Source organism: Melanerpes formicivorus, unplaced genomic scaffold, assembly GCF_026170545.1.
Source record: "Melanerpes formicivorus ecotype bairdi unplaced genomic scaffold, bMelFor1.0.p_v2 SCAF_12, whole genome shotgun sequence".
Taxonomy (NCBI): Eukaryota; Metazoa; Chordata; class Aves; order Piciformes; family Picidae; genus Melanerpes; species Melanerpes formicivorus.
The window spans coordinates 6508147-6525620 of NW_027142364.1; the positions used below are offsets into that span (position 1 = coordinate 6508147).

At 42.0% G+C, this 17474-nt stretch overlaps 1 protein-coding gene across 1 annotated transcript in view; it reads left to right on the forward strand.

Moving 5' to 3' along the window:
* The window catches only part of USP13 (ubiquitin specific peptidase 13), a 57470-nt gene that overhangs the window by 12485 nt on the left and 27511 nt on the right, over positions 1–17474 (forward strand). The window contains exons 2-6 of the mRNA XM_068145065.1: positions 1761–1886; positions 5830–5890; positions 14493–14614; positions 15044–15186; positions 15381–15565. Coding sequence (XP_068001166.1) covers positions 1761–1886; positions 5830–5890; positions 14493–14614; positions 15044–15186; positions 15381–15565 — 637 coding nt within the window. The remainder of the gene's footprint in view (positions 1–1760; positions 1887–5829; positions 5891–14492; positions 14615–15043; positions 15187–15380; positions 15566–17474) is intronic.

Sequence of the window (17474 nt, forward strand, 5' to 3'; positions counted from 1 at the left end):
GCTGAACCTGAAAAGCTGAAAATTCTGTGTTGGTTCTAGTGGAAAGCAAGAGAGAAAGAAAGAGAGAAAGGAAGGAAGAAAGAAAGAAAGACAGAAAGAAAAGTGGAAGAAACAGATATTTTCCAAAGTCTTGGGGCAAAATGTCATTCTCTGATCTCTCTTCACATTCTTTTCCTCAGCTCCATGGCTCTGCTGGCCACAGTGGAAGTACCAGTATTTACTGATGTCTGAGGCAGTTCTTCAGTTCTGCTTTCAGCTGTATTGATACAAACATATTTGAAAGAGTAGTATACAGGTTTAGGTGAGGGCTGTTGCTGGGGAGAGTTAGGAATTTAGAGTAGCACATTGAAGTCAGGGCATTTTGGGGCAGTTTTGGGAGGAGGGGAGAGGCTTCTCAGGCCCTAGTCTGTACTGGGTATCAAATGAGCAACAACTGCTCAACACTATTAGCCCTTCAGCTTCACCTTCTGGAAGAGAAGAAGATGTATTAATCTGGTGCTGGTTAGGAAAGTACCAGAGAGAGACTCAATCATGTCATGGCTGGCATGGTGGGACGGACAGCTGGGTGCTCATTCTGAGAGAAGGGCCTGGCTGCGCTGAGAGGCTAAGGAGATGTTCCTGCCTGACAGAGCTTTGAAGAGAGGCAGACCAGGCAGGAGACAACTTCCTGGTTTACTGTATTGAATCTGTTTCCGGTGTGGCACTATCAGGTGGTATCTTCTCAAAGCAATTGTTTGTGTCACGCTTCTCAATACATGCTAATGATTTGTATTTATTTTGTTTAGTTCTAAGGTGCCTGTGGATGAGTTTAAATCATGTTGCTCTTTGGGGAATTTCACATGAGATGTTCTGTACTTCCAATAGCACAAACATTCACAATAGAAGGAAGGTCACAGTGCTTCTGAAAGGTTCAATCCTTGTTATGCACCACCTATTCAAAACAATATATGCTAGAACAAACTGTATGACTGAAAGTCCTCCTGGCAGTCTGAATACTGTAGGAGAGATCTGGGAGTGGTGTTAAAATGGAGCAAGACTCTGATAACTGCCATCATCAACACCCAGCTTTTGGGAGAGCAGAGTGCTGCAACTCCTGCCAGGTTATGTTACTGACTTGTCAGCATTTGTGATCAGTACCGGGAATATATACATTTCTATTTCCTTTGTAGTGCTTTTGTTTCCAAGCACTCTAATGACCTCAACAGAAAGAATGTCTGATAGACACTTGAAAAATGTTCATAGAACAGTTTAAAGTTTTCTTGCTGGCCAGTTCTGAAAGCTGGAAGGTCATTTGAGATCAGATTTTCTTGGACAAAATGATGATCAATAGTAGCAGCTGTGGCTAAATCTCTGGACCATCGGCTCTGCTGTGTTTGTGTTCTGGAATGTTGTTCTTCCAATCCAATGGCAAAAAAAATTCTGTTATTTATTTCAGACAAGCGGCTGTGCTTTATGCTTATAAATTTTTGCACCTGCCAATCTCTCTTTATGGGCACTCAAATGGTGATGTTCAAGACTGACTTCTAGACTTCTCACTTGCACACTCACTAATCTGTAGTTGCAAAGTAACCCTTTTCAATGCCTTTCTGTGGGCTGTGATACAATGTGGACGTTTCTTAGGATGGATAATATAAACACTGTATTGTGCTACAAAAGGTATGTGTAAAGGGCTTGCCTGGTAACAGAAATGGTCTGCATTATTTTTTTTCTTTTTTGTTCTGTTCCTTCTGTGCTGTAACTTTTTGTGTCATTCCTTTTAGGATTCAGAAGGAGGTCTTTATGTGTGCATGAACACATTTCTGGGATTTGGAAGGGAACACATTGAAAGGCATTACCGGAAGACGGGACAGTGTGTGTACTTGCATCTGAAACGACATGTCATAGAGGTAATGCTTGTAGCTTCCCAGCTAACTACCCTGGCAGTTCTTTGGTCTCTTGTGCTTGTTTATGTAACTCAGTTCAGATATAGACCAAATCTTGAATAAGAGAAATGAAGATGTTCAAATTTGGGGCTGGATATCAAAATCAGGTGCTTGGATCCCAACCAATCCTATGGCTTTCAGTTCTGAGATTAATCAAGAGCCCTGGAGAGTCACATCTTAAAGGCAGGTTGCTGCCCAACTTCAACTGACCTATATGCCTTTGAAGTGTAGAATTACTGGGTTTGTCTCAGATTTGACTGGAAGTGTGTTGGATTTTTTTAATATATGGTTTCATGTCAGTGTGACAGGACTTCTTTTCGTCCTAAGATTTCTGTGCAACCCTTCTCCTACACTGACCCAGCCTGGGATCTGAAATTCAGCCTAAGTGAATGCTGGGTTCTAGAGCCACATACTGCTCTCATTCAGTCTTACACCCACTCCTAAACATGCATGTACACATACAAGCTTCATGTTCACTGTTATTCCATAATATCACTGCACATGCACAGCAGCCAATAATCTGTGCTTCATAACATCTGTTTGTGTGTGGTTTGTCTAGCATCTTTAAAGGGCTGTTAATGACTTCTGACCTGAACTATATGGAAGGCACTGGGTTTGCTTTTAGCGCACTCTCTTGCAAGCTCTTGTCTCTTGGCAGGTTAGAGGGCCTAAAATAGCTACTTGAAGCAGGACAGGATACTTAACATTTCTCATTCTACAGCAATTATTCCCCTGGGCAATGAAGGCTCTGAGTTATGTAAAGTGCTCTGACCACTTCTTTTATTTCCAGTAGATGACTACCCATATTTTATCAGGATTACAGTGAGGTAGATTGCATGTCTCTGAGGTTTAGATTATTAATGATGTTTGTTATACTCTAGAATTGCCTTTCCTTGTAAAGGTGATAGCAACATTTTCCTTCATGCTGTAAATTGAGGTTTAGGAGAGCCTAGTCTAGCTTTAGCACCAGTTCTTCTGACAGAATTTAACACTCCTGAAAGATGATATCTAGGACTGGAGAGAGGTGGGCAGAAATCCTGTCAACTTTCCTTGTATACAACTTTCTCTCAGCACGTGACTGGTATTAAAAGGAGGCCTCAAAAATTCTTTTCCTGAATAAAGATTAGACTGAAGGATTCTGAAAGGAAGAAACAAATATACTGCCTGTTGTTTGGTGTTGCATACCCCTTCAGTTGAACTAGCTCAGTGGCTCTTATTTTTCTCCTTGTGAATTATGGTATAGTAGAGGGGACTGGCATCTATGCTTGAAGGTGGTGGTGCACTGGTGCATGGGGTCATGTGATAGGAAACAGTGTTTGACTATACAGCGCAGGTGAAGATTGTCTCATCTAACATGGCTCATAGATAGGATTCCACGTACTTTAGCTGTGGATTTTGTTTATCATGACTGATTCTTTCCTGCCATCTGTATTTTCCTTTGAGCAATCTGAAACATTAGACCTCCACTAGAACACTTCTATGAAGTGCCTGGCACAGGCTGCATTATGATTTTGTGCTTTTTAAGCCAAGCTTTTGTTGGTGTGGGATACAGTAATGCCAAAGACATTTGGTATACTGTCTTGTGATTATTTTAGTGAGGCTGTTCTACTTGCCTGTGGTTCCTTTGCCATTGTCCTGTCAGAATGTATTGCATTGCTGCAGAAATCTGCTTGTATCCAAAGGTGTTTGGAATAAGTATCAGTCATGTATCTTGTCACAATTAATTAGAAAATAAGAGTCATGGCTTCAGCCTATTGGCTGAATTAGAGCCAGAGTATCAGCCAGTGGCAGTTCATCACCAAAGGCATTTGCTGAATCATCAGAAATGTGCACAAGTGCAAGGTATGGAGCACCCTCTGCTAAAATTCTTATGTAAATTCCGCCCCCCCCCCCCCCGAATTTCACTCTTCAGAATTTTTAAATCAGTCACTTTCCTGTGGTCTATGACTTGTGTACAACTGCCTGGGTAGTATTCAGCCCCAGGCAAAGCTTTAGCTTGGTGCTATGGTGATGCCTCATTGGGCAGAGAGGCCTGAAATTTCCTACAGTGATGGGTTCCTGGATGTTGTTTAGTGATGGTGCTGTTATAGAACACAGAATAGGTTACACTGACACCTTGTACAAGAAGTACCAACACAGTGTAATGCCACTACTGATGCACTGTGTGGACTTTGATTTTGTGTTTTGTCATACCTGTTAGGAAGCAAAATTATTCTGTAAATGGGGAACATTTTCAGTGAATTCCCACAAGTGGAGAAAAAAACGTTCTGGGTTTGTCAGGAGTGTGGAACATCTGCAGTTCCAGCTCAGATGTATTCAGCAGTTTGGAAAATCAAGCTGAAATTTTTCATGTCAGGCTGGCAGTGCTAAACACTCCCAAGTGAATTCTTCCTCTTTGAAATCTCTAGTCATAATGACTTTCATAATATCCTTCTTGGTAACATCAGAATTCAGTTGGAGCTTCCTAGTATTGGAAACATGTATTTATTTTTTAGTTCTGAAGTTATAATCCTTGGAGTATGTCTAATTTATTCATAATACATTGGTAACTCGGTTATGTTGTATTTGCCTGTTGCTTTTTAATAGTAGATTTAGATTCTTGGCTACTTCCTTTCCACTTGTTAAATTCCAGTAGTATTATGGAACAAAACTGCTCTGCATGCTATTTTACTTTATTTTGGATTTTGATTGGAGGGTACTTTTTTAGATACTGGAGTTGTGACCCATACCCCCTCCTGTATATAGATAGAGGGTTCGTGTATATGGATGATAAGTTTTGTTCTTAAGTGCAGCCAAGGAGTATTGGCATCTTGCTCTTTCTAAGAATGGAAACCTTTATTTGTGATGTATAACACCTCACAGATGATTCAAGCAGTCTGCTTCGGCCAAAGCTTTATTTACATGATGAAGGGAACCACCCAAAATATGTGACCTTTTCACCTACCATGGAGCAGAGGCAAACATGAACTTTCCCTAGGCTGACAGGTTCTTGGCTGGTTCTTCTCCACCTGTTGCATCCCAACATTATTATTAAAATAAGTTGCCTAACAACCTCACCAGTTACACTAACATTATACACTGCATCATGCATCATGTTGGGATTGTAGCCACAGAGGCTTATTTGATTTGTTTTAATGGTTCCTGTTAATAAACAGCTTCAGAAGCAAATGTGTTGGCTTTTACATTTCTGCAGTTACTGGTGCTTTGCCTAGTAGTTAGAGGTATTTTGAAGTAAGAAAGTAGTGCTTGAAACTGAATGTCACCTGGGAGCTCCTATTCTCTGCTCTGGAGCTTAAATTAAAGAATAAAATACAGTCTCTCCTGAACAATTGCTGGGGTGATGCCAAGTTTTCTCCTTACTTTCTGATATTAAGAAAGTGTGGTGGTAATTTGGATGGATCTTAATGGCAGCAGGCATAGATCCTGAAGGAAAGGGTATTTTTTCTGACTGGAAGAAAATTAACTGAACTAATAGATCACAGCAAAATGGTCATACAGAAATTAGGTATGAAGGATTTAATCTTTTATGCAAACAATAACCTTCTCTTCCTCTCTCTGGCTTTTGTCATTAGGAAATACTGTAGAGGATCTAGTGGTGAGACGTCTGAGTGGTGCTAGATGTCTTGCTAATAGAACAGCAGTCACCCATGGTAACTGAGGCACGCTCTGCTTAATTGCTAACAGAGCAAAGATGAAGGAGTCAGATGGTGGTTTTCTCAGTCCATGAGGGAAGTAAGCAATGATGAGTTGAGTCCCACTGGGGACATTTCTGCTCGGCGAAGACTGTGATTTAATAGAAGGACAATGCATAGATACATGTGTCAGAAATGCTGACAGTATTGAGTTATTGCAGATTTAATGTTATTTCACATGATGAATTTTTAATTGTTTCTTTCTCTCTTTCCAGAAGGTACCAGGGGCATCTGGTGGAGCTTTACCAAAAAGGAGGAATGCTAAGCTATTTTTAGGTATTGTGAACAGCTGCTTTCACACAATCCTTTCCTGACCCTGTCTGCATGCATACTTGGGTGCTGTCCACCATTGTAGGCTCCTTTGTGGCCCCTCCTTTGGGGCTCTTTGTGGGTTTTCTTTTTTATGATATTTTTTTTTTCCCACTTTTAAAGTTGGTCCAGACAAATAAGTAATTCCTAGCAATTTGTGTGTGTATGTACACAGGAAATATTTTGGTCTAAATTAGGCCTTAAGCTATTCTCAAGCAGCCTAGGGCTTGATAGGCGTATTTTGATTAATTCGGTCCCTTCTGTCTCTCTGTGATTTCAACAAATCACCCTTTGATTAAAATGTTTGTCTTTACTTAATGTGTAGATAGAGCAGGGCCTCAGTGTGGCACTGCCTATTTAGCAGGTGGTCATAGGCTGTTATAATTTCAAAGTTGTTACACAGGTAAGCATTCTTCACTGACGTTGTGGTCTTCTCTGTAATGAAATTAACACATGAGCACCTCTGACTAATTCTTGCCCTGTTACATCCACAGTTCTATCCCTTTTCTCCATGGAAAGCAGTTTTCTTACTATTCAATATTCCATCCAATATCCATTGATTCAGATTACCCAGAAAACCTGAGGGCCTCATAGATGAGGAAAGCATGATGCAAAGCTTATCTTCTCCCTCCTCCTATAACTTAGGGTACTTCTTTAATCAATCTATTATTTATTCTTTCTTTAGTAATAGCATATAGTGAGTTTTTCTTCTGGTAATGAAGAGGTTAAATGTTTTCTTTACAATTTCCAGCTCTTAGAGCTTTTGATGTGTGGAATGTGTCCCTAAGAGGCCTTTGCAGAATGTGATCAATTAAATTATTGTTAGAATAGAATAGAATAGAATAGAATAGACCAGGTTGGAAGAGACCTTCAAGATCATCGCGTCCAACCTATCATCCAACACCACCTAATCAACTAACCCATGTAACCAATCACCCTGTCAAGTCTCCTCCTGAACACCTCCAGTGACAGCGACTCCACCACCTCCCCGGGCAGTCCATTCCAATGGGCAATCACTCTCTCTGTGTAAAACTTCCTCCTGACCTCCAGCCTGAACTTCCCCTGGCGCAGCCTGAGACTGTGTCCTCTTGTTCTGGTGCTGGCTGCCTGGGAGAAGAGACCAACCTCTGCCTGTTTACAACCCCCCTTCAGGTAGTTGTAGAGAGCAATAAGGTCACCCCTGAGTCTCCTCCTCTCCAGGCTAAGCAGCCCCAGCTCCCTCAGTCTCTCCTCAAAGGGCTTGTGTTCCAAGCCCCTCACCAACTTCGTTGCCCTTCTCTGGACTCGTTCCAGCAAGTCAACATCCTTCCTAAACTGAGGGGCCCAGAACTGGACACAGTACTCGAGGTGCGGCCTAACCAGTGCAGTATACAGGGGCAGAATGACCTCCCTGCTCCTGCTGGCCACACTGTTCCTGATGCAGGCCAGGATGCCATTGGCCCTCCTGGCCACCTGGGCACACTGCAGGCTCATGTTCAGCCTACCATCAACCAGCACCCCCAGGTCCCTCTCTGCCTGGCTGCTCTCCAGCCACTCTGACCCCAGCCTGTAGCACTGCATGGGGTTGTTGTGGCCAATGTGCAGTTGTTATCATCTGGAGTAAGTTTTGCAAGGAGACCTTGGCAGCACATTCCAATGTTCAATGACTCTTTCTGTGAAGAACTTTCTCCTCACCTCAAGCCTAAACTTCCCCTCGAGCAGCTTGAGACTGTGTCCTCTTGTTCTGGTGCTGGTTGCCTGGGAGAAGAGACCAACTCCCACCTGTCTACAACCTCCTTTCAGGTAGTTGTAGAGAGCTATGAGGTCACCCCTGAGCTTCCTCTTCTCCAGGCTAAACAATCCCAGCTCCCTCAGCCTCTCCTCATAGGGCTTGTGCTCGAGGCCTCTCACCAGCCTTGTTGCCCTTCTCTAGACACGTTCAAGTGTCTCAATATCCTCCTTAAATTGAGGAGTCCAGAACTGAACACAGTACTCAAGGTGTGGCCTTGACTTCCCTACTTCTGCTGGCCATACTATTCCTGATGGAGGCCAGGATGCCATTGGCCTTCTTGGCCACCTGGGCACACTGCTGGCTCATGTTCAGCCTACTATCAACCAGTACCCCCAGGTCCCTTTCTGCTTGGCTGCTCTCCAGTCACTCTGACCCAAGCCTGTAGCACTGTCATGAGAGGCTTACAAAATAACTAGTTCAAAAAATAGCTGACTGCAGTGCAGCAGTGGTTGTACAGTGTTAGCAATGTGAGTGTGAACAAGTACAAAGCACAGCCAAATTTTATTCTTACTGATTTACTACATACATTTTGAGGCTCCTGTCATTGTTGTATGCTGGCACACTGTGCATGGCATAGTGTCTCTGAAGTGCTGTGCTGAAGTCTTCAAAGTCCATCCTTGCACTTGATCATTTTGTTGCCACTGAGTAAATTTGGTGCAGCAGTTCCAGGTGTCCTAGTCCCAGAGAAGTGCTGAAGGCAGTGCAGTTTCACTGGGGTTGATACAGCATCTGGAACTACCACCATTTAACCCACCAGTTCTGGAATCTGAAGCACTTCTGAAAATGTATCTCCTCTTGTTTTTTCTATTGCAGTCTTCTTCAGCCCTGACTGGCTGGGAGTAAAATGGTATCAGCTCTATTCAGATTCTTGAGATAGTACTTCCATACATCCAAATGCTTTGTATCCACTTCTTTGGCTCAGCAGATTTTGCTAATTTTTGGCCATGATTAAAGAGCAAATAGTTATTTCTGTCCTTCATAACTAAGGAAACAAACAGAGAGGTCAGTTGATTCGATCATGTTGCATGTGACAGCAGGATAGATGGGTAGCAAAATCTGGCATCATACCTCTTAACCCTGCATCTTTCTTCTTGGTCCAGAGCTGCTGGACTTAACAGCTGATTTTAGTTTTGTCTTTCTCATTGTGACTTTGGGCACCTATGGGTAGAGGTTTGCACCAAACTGGCTATTATAAGCCTGTATAGGTAGCTTGCCATTTAGAGCTTACCTTGTCAGACAAGAGTAGATGGTGATCAGTGGGTTACTGTACCAACACCTTGTTTCTAGGTGTCTTTGAATAAATCCCTGAAGGCCCAGAGATTTAAGCTTTGTTGTACAAAGTCAATCCAGTTTGGGCATTTGTTACATTGCTTCTTATAATCTTCTTTGATGTAAAGCTACTAAAGATACTAACCCCTTTTTAATCTCCTTAGTATTAGGAAAGCATCTTTTAGGTGCTCACTGATTACTTTCTAGCACTTCTGCTATTCATAAAATGCAATAGCAACACTGACTGGTTGGGTCAGTCAACTGAAAGCTTTATCTTTCCCTCAGCAAAGTGAGTGAGCATGTAAGCCTGTGCATTACATTTTGGGTTTGTTTGGCTTTTCTTTTGGAGAAGGCTGGAGGACATGGATTGAGTGCTCTGTGTAATCAGGAAACATGATGACATTGTGCATTGAAAAGTGTGAACTGCCTTTCAGCTAGATTGTTTAAATCTTGTTAGGCAGTGTGGATGTGGTAACTCCAGCTCAAACTGTGCAAGCTTTCGGGGTAACTCCAGCTAGATATCTGGAAGCAAGGAGGAATAGACTGAGGGAGGAATCACCACATTTTTGTCTTGTTCTAGTATTCTCTTCCTGGGTATCTGTTAGTCCATGCCAGAGCTGGCAGTCTTGGCTAAACAGAGCTGTCAAAGTACCACTCATAAACTTGTCTGTAGGTGGATGTCCTCTGCCTGATCAGTTACCACAGCAGTATCCAGTGGAGCAAGTTGTGTGAGCTCTCTTTCGAGCAACTTAACTTAAACCATCAATTGAAAGTACTTGAACAGTTCTGTCAGCAGATCTGTGAGGATGGCAGTTGCTGGTGAGAAGAGTGTCAGTGAGGAGTAGTATCCATGACACACAGCTGATCTCAGAGAAGGTCTCAGAAAGGAAGACAAAACTTCCACTTGGAGTCAGGGAGAACGTGTAAACTTGCTGAGCTTTTCCTGGATAGTGCTTGCCTATGGCAGTGAGTGCACTTATGGCTGCTGTTTCCAAGGGTAAAGACCATTCTACGGGATATGGCCACAGCTCCACTTTGCTCTCCTAGTTCTAGCAGTCAATAGTAAAACTCTGTTTTCAGTCAAGATGATTTTGTTAAGCTTCTGAAGCAGAGTTTTACCACAAGTGGTTTAAGTAAGCAAGTGTAGAATATGTATCTATAAAAGAAAAGTTGTAATTTGGGGGGATTTGAGTGTTTCCTGACAATATTTTAAATTTTAGCCCAATAAAGTTGTACATACTCCCCAGAAGCAGCCATAAGGAAACTTCTTGCTTTTTGGCTTTGTTAGCTAGGCTTGAGTTGAGTATAGAATGGTGAGCTGATTCTTCAGACTAGTGGAGTCTTAATAGGTTGCTAGTTTATATAGAACTGAAAATTTGGCTGGATGAACAAATGATAATTCTGACAGCAAAACAGTTACGAGTTGGAATTTTGATGGTTTAGCTTTGTTTGCTTAACGCATGACTGTTCTGGGGGCTGAGGTCTATATCTAGCAGAATACTAATGCTTTGGAGATGTAACAAGCAATTTGGATGCTATTTTACAAGTAGTGAGTGATCCAAATGATCCTAGTAGGAAGCTTGGCTTTTTGTTTTGCTACAAAAGAGAAGATGATCACTGTGGTTTGGCTTTGTGGTGTGCTTGCTTTTATAAAAATGTTCTCCTTCTTTTATAGCTCATCTGATGAGGTCAGTGTTTCAAATGTGCCTGGAGACAAATGATGAGCTTATAGTTTGCAAAGTATGGTTGCTGCAATTTGCTATTATTTAGAGGCTTCAGGAAGAAATTACTTGATTTTCAAGTCAATACAACTTTGTCCATTATCTTTGGTGAGAGCGGGATCAAGCCCAGATTCTTAAGATGCCTTTCTAGGGTTTCAAAGTTAGCTGTAGGCTCACTAGTCAACATCCTCATTCAATTTTTGTGTTTGTATTCTCTTCCATATGCACACAGACACATCCATGTGCACAGGAAATCCTGTTTGTGCGTCCTGCCTGGAGCCTCCTTATGCCACTATTATTAGTGCAGTCAGTTGGTAACTTTTCTAAATCTGATCTGGGCACTCCACTCCTTTACTTCCCCTGCAGTGTGCTGGTTCACAGTGCTGCTTGCCACTCGCAGCTGCTGTTTTCAGTCACTTCAGCAGCAACGTGTTTGTCACCATCACTGAAGTGATGCTTCTGAGCTGGAGTAAATTTACTCTACTGACCACTGGCCCAAAAATAACAAGGTCAGTCAAGCCTCTGTTTTAATGTGTCTGTTATTTTGCTTTGCCTATTCTTCTGGCCTCCCAGCACTCTTATGACGCATGAACACTTTGTTTTAGTGATGACAATATTTAACTGGGGCTCTGAAGAGACACCATAAAGTTGTTAATTCACTAGAACAATGTCATGTGGACATTCACCATTAAGGTGCTAGGTCTTTAAACTCTTTTACAAAATGATTTGCTGTCTTGAGCAAATCTTAAGTCTTAGAACTGAGTAAGCCCCAAGTGGCATCTTGCAAGAACATCCTTGTCCAAGCAGGAGCTGTATATGAATATAGTGCTTGAAAGTCCATCTTTTCCAGTGCCTTCAGTGTTACAGACATTTTTAATCCAGTGCCTTCAGTGTTACAGTAACTTTCAACTATACGGACTCCTGGCTCCTATGGTTAGTCTTCCTCTCTCAAATTCTGCACTACTTTTAAAATCCAAATTTGAAACTGCCTGCAGACTGCACATGATGCCTAGTGTCTACAATATCAACCTCTGCCCTCATTTTATGTGAGCTCCACTGCCTTCTAAAGAAAAAGTCATCTGGTTTTATTATATCTGTGCTTGTGCATCTGCTGCATCAAGGGATTTCAGTAAGTGGCTTTAGAAGTCCTTTCCACTCTGCATCTGAACCTTGAGAAACTGTCTGCAGAACGATAATTGCCAAAAAGCACTGATGGTCCTTTTAATTCCTTTTCAGAGGGAGTAGGAGTGTGGAGTGGAAGTGTACCAGCTTTACATGGTCACCTTCAAAAGCAGAATTGTCAGTTAAATCCTTGTGTTGTCTCCTGGAACTGATAAACAGATGCATGTATCTTTCTTGAAAACAAGAAGTGTGATGCTGCCATATCGTTATGTCAGACATCCAGACTGCCATGCTGACAGAACAGCATTTTCTGCTTTTCTGGTAACCTGAATGATAGCCTGAATGGAAGCCTGAGAAAGTAAAAAGGAACTTTCCTTCCCTATCCATTGCACACAAAAGGCTGATGCTCCTAAGTGTGTGAAATCCTTAGATGGCAGGGGATGATTGCTAATAGGATACTCAGTCTGTCGTCCCTGGATCACTAGTTCAAATGTAGGTCAGGTCAGTAGCAGTAAAGTTGTTGCTGCCTGGCTTGTGAAGTGAGCTAAAGTGTGTCTGAATTTTGAACCCAGGCAGCTGAACTATTGCTGTTCCTGTGTAGTGGGTTGTAAATGCTGTAAATTTAATGTGGATATTGTGAAGAAATTTAAAGTACCATCAGGTCTTGCACATCTCTACATAGAACAGTGACGGATGGGAGCTGTCCTCAGGTTCCCTCTGGTGGCTGAGTGAAGTGTGTGACTGGAGGCACTGGAAGGGACATTTGGTGCCTTTAAACCTGCCTGAATATAAACTGAGGTTTTTTGTCTTCTCTGAGGAACTTGTCATATTTAGGAGGTGGTCAGTACGTTGGAATTTGCTGTGATGGTCACTCTCACATTTCTGGCATTAAGTGAAAATTCTGTGATGTGTTGCCGTGTGTTGCTTGGAGATACTCTGTTTCCTGGCTTTGTAGAGCAAGAGAGCTTACTGTTGAAGACTGCTTCTGTGGAGGTCCACTCTTTCATCAAAACACAGGATTGTTACACAATCTGGGAAAGAAGCCCAGAGTAAAGCAAGGTTACTGATTATTATGCTGCAGTAGGGGGAGGATTGCTATAAAAATAGTGTGATTTGAGGAACTAGTAATGAATGAGTATTTTCTTTCAGTGTAAGAAGTAGTTCTTCCTTTTGTGTCTATATTCAGCTGATGAGAAGGGGCTTTTGTTAATTGCTGATGAGAAAGAGGTCACAATCCTGGTAATCACTTGACTGTGGGTGTTGTCACCCCTCAGGAGTGGCTGGTACAGCAGGTGAGCCAAGAATTGAATTGAAACTGGATTTTGTTCCTCTCAAGAGGTGATCTTTCCAGGTCAAGTGAAAATATCTTGATACTTGTTTCATCACTTAGGATGTTCAGGCTGTTACTGCCAACAGAGAGCTTAGTTTTTTTAATCTGGCCTCTCACCTCTCTTCCATACATACATTTGAGATTTCAGGCATTCCCAGGGTGCGGTGGTGGTTGCCAATGCTCATCTAGTGTTGAGTGACTCATTAAGCATATGCATGTACTTGGAGGGAAAATAAGAACCAGCTTAAGGTACTGGTAATGCATCTTCTTTCTTGTTTGAATCTCGTCCTGGTAGTGTCTGTCTGATAACAACAGAATACAGTAAATCCTTCATCTCCAGGTGGGAGAAGGATCCAGAAGATCCCATCCTTGCCCAGGCTGTTCCTACAGTTGAATTTTGTAAAATATCTGACACAACATGCACATATTTGATCTTAACCTTTTCAGTTGCCCTAGAATGAACTGAGCAAGGTTTTAACTCGGTCTTATCACTGTGGGATAATGATGTTTTTCTTGAAGCTACAGATGAAAGCAGTAGTCATTTAGTTACTTACATACCCTTCTACCTTCTCTCTTGTCCACTTATTTCTGGACAAGCATTTTAGCTGATGCTACTTCATCAAGGCTCATATTTAAGCAAAAAAATAATCCTTACACTGGAATGAAAGTATACACAAACACTATGGAAGGCTTGGTCTTCAAAGGAAAACTTTGTTAGTTATGTGCTTTTTTAAACAGGCAATTATACTGGTTCAAGAATGGAGTTAGCAAGAGACATATAATGTGCTGTGGTTATTTGAGACTATGGATGAGATGTGTCCAGTTATGGACATCTTCATGAGAAGAAAGGACACAGATTCAGGATGGGTGGAAGCCGTAGCATGTTTCAGCCAGGTCTGCAATCTGGAAAATATGGGGGGCTGAAACAGAGGTGTGTTATTCCTGCTCTGCAATTTGGGCATGAGTAATGTGACCTGGTCTTGAGCATTTCAAGATCCTGAGCAAAAGGCAAAGCACTATTACATGCTAATTTTGTCCAAAATGTGCTGAATTTGTTTTAGTTGTAATGTAATGTCTGCAACAGTACACTGCTTGATTGTAGAGGGGCCAAATTAGCTGTTAGTGGGGGTGTGGTTAAGATGGAAATTTTGGTCCTCAGCACATCTTCTTGCAAGGTGGTCAGATTTCAGCTTAGATCAGGAGTTCACAAATGTTTATAGCCAAAAGAGAAACTACTGACAGTATCAAGTTGCAGGCTGCTGCCAGGCAAGCAATGCTTCATGGTGTTATCCCTGCCACAATGTAGGAATCTTAATCTCAGGACAGACTCCTAACATTCCCCATCTTGTTTTCCAGATCTAGAGACAAACAGTGATCTCAACAGTGATGACTTTGAATATGAAGATGAAGCAAAACTCGTTATATTTCCTGATCACCTTGAAATCTCATTACCCAATATAGAAGAGTTACCAGCACTGGTCAGTGAGTGTGCACAAGTGGCAATAGGAGCAGTCTCCTGCTTCAGTTTTTACCAAGAGGGTGTTTTGTGTTCCTACATATGGTTCCTTGTTTTTACACAAAGATTTTTCTTCAGCTATGACAGAGTCAGTCATTAAAAAAAAAAAATATCTGCTTTCTCTTTGTTTCTTGGATTTCCTTTTACCTCCTGTATTCTCTCCCTTGTTATGATGCCAGTTTGTCACAGGGAAGGTCTCATAGTACACGGTGTGCTTAGTGTCCTGCTAAAATAATAACAGCTGCAATCTAGAAGATTACATAAATATTTAAGTATATGAATAGCCTTACTGATAGCCAGTTCTCTGTGTGGTTAGCAGTGGGCTGAATGCCAGCTTCTGTCCAGTCACTGCATCATATTAAGTTTTGACTGACATACATTTGTCTTCCAGGTGACGATAGCTTGTGATGCATTCCTCAGTGCCAAATCGCCCTACAGGAAGCAGGACCCTGACTCCTGGGAAGAAGAGCTGCAGGCATCCAAACATGCCAAAACACTTGTCCAGTTAGACAATGGTGTTAGAATTCCCCCCAGGTGAGGGTAATTTGTGCATTGTAGATGCTAACACAGTCCAGAGTAAGAAAACTAAAGACGGCCATTCAGCCAATAATTCTCTTGTATGACTCCAGGCTGGGTGTTTGTGTTTGGTTTGACCTACCACAACTGGAAATGCAGGTCTGGTTCCTGCCTTATTTATTTCTGTCCTTTCTTCCTGTTTTCTCTTCCAGTGGTTGGAAATGCTCAAAATGTGACCTGCGGGAGAATCTGTGGCTAAACCTGACAGATGGTTCTGTGCTGTGTGGAAAGTGGTTTTTTGATGGCAGTGGGGGGAACGGGCATGCAATGGAGCACTACAAGGAGACAGGGTATCCCCTAGCAGTGAAGTTGGGAACCATCACCCCTGATGGAGCAGGTCAGTCCCTTGGCAGGTTCTGAGATGGGAGTATCTTTTGTGTAAGATTGACAGTGTGTATCTGTTACCAAGTGGGGTTATGCTTCCAGTGCAAATGTTTGAGAGAGTGATATGGAAAGAAAATCCCGTGAATCTTGATGGGGAATGACATAATCTGTACAGAGAAAGCACTTAGCTTTTTTTTACTGTTCTTCTCCTCCTGTTTTATATTTGGTGTAAGTATTTTTTATTGTTTTTGTAAAACAGTAGATTTTTAATAGAAGAATGGCATTATTTTGAAATGGCAGAGAAACATGTTTTTTTGGTGTGTTCTGCTACATTTGCTAGGAGAAATGGTTCAGTCTTGTGCAAACTGGAAACATAACAGGGCAATGATTTTTCAAGTCAGAAAAGTCTGTTCTTAATAGCATGTTATTTTTGGGGGGTTATCATCATACTGGATACTTTTTGTTATTTTGGTAACATTTTGTTCATTCTAATGGAAACTCATCTTCATGGGGCTGCTGTGATGCTCGTTTGTAAAATGCCTGATGATCTTGAGAGGGGAAAAATTCTATACCTGTACCCTTGTTTGCGTGGTTTCAGAGTTTGATGTATTGCAGTATTGGTGTGGAGAGGATTATGGTATGTGAGGATTAGGAGGAGTGAAAACATGGGAGGCTGAAAGTCTCAAAGAAAGGTCCTTTTCTGCAGCTGTATGGAGGAATTAAAAAGCAGAAGAACACAGAATGATTATATTTTGGGTTTGGTGCTTGTGATCATATGGGTGCAATATCTCTTTAGATCAGCCCCTTTTTAAACACACATCAGTTAAGAGTTTTTCATCTTTACGTCCTATTCAGTGTCAGGGAAAGGAGACTGTAGTCAAACAGCTGTGCCACAGAAACACTGAGCAAAATCCATCCTTTTCTTTCACAGATGGAATATCATTTCCTTGCATGAGCTTGATCTTTCTATATGAATCTCTCAATTACTGAAGGTGTGTAGGATTTGCCCAGCTGTAGATTTCAACTACATTTACAAAATAAACAGAATATTATTTAGGTTTTTCCCCATTTTTTCTTTTCTTTCTCCTCTTCAGCAGCAGTACTTGTTTCCTTCTGACTGCTGTCCTTCTGCCTCCCACTGATCAGCTGCTTCCTCTCATATGTGGCTTTTGGGATAGCAAAGGACAGGCTGTCATCCTTCCCTCTGAATGAGGGGCACCAGCTGTTCTCCACAGATCTTTGTTCTTCTGGGTGATGTTTAGTTGTTTTCCCTATGGAAAAAACTTCCCTCCCCCAGCCCTCTGTGTTTCCTTTTCAGTAATTATTATCTCTCCAATCTGTATTGCAGTGGCAATAATAGCCTCTTGATAGGGCTGGATGACAGATGAGCTTCAGGAAAGAGGCTCCACAGCTGCTTGGGATGCAAAGCTTCTGCTTCCATGGGCTGGAAATGAAGAGGTGGTGGTAGAGGAGTAATAAGTCTTAGTCCCTCTGCTGTTATAACTTAGTCCTTTTTCACATCAGTAAGAAAGACAAAGAGGAGTACCAGTATTCCACTTTCCCTACATGTACACAGAGGGAGTAGAGAAGAGCTGCTTTTCTTTCCTTGAGAAATCCATACTTTCTACATGACGAAAGATTTCTGGGGCATTAGCCCAATTTTGTAGTTTCTGTCAACAAACAGATCTGTGTAGGACGACGGAGATTGGGAACCAATACAGCTGACCAATGTGATCGAGTATTGTTCCTTTATTGTTCCAGTGTTGCAGGCTGATGGTGCAGGCCTGAGGTGCAGGCCTATGGAGCAGGCCTGTAGTGCAAGTATAGCACTGTAAAGTGTAGAAGAACAGGAGACAGGAAAGGCAGAAGAAGAAGTGCGTAGCAAGGCAACTGCTACAACTTATATAAACTCGGAGAGCCTC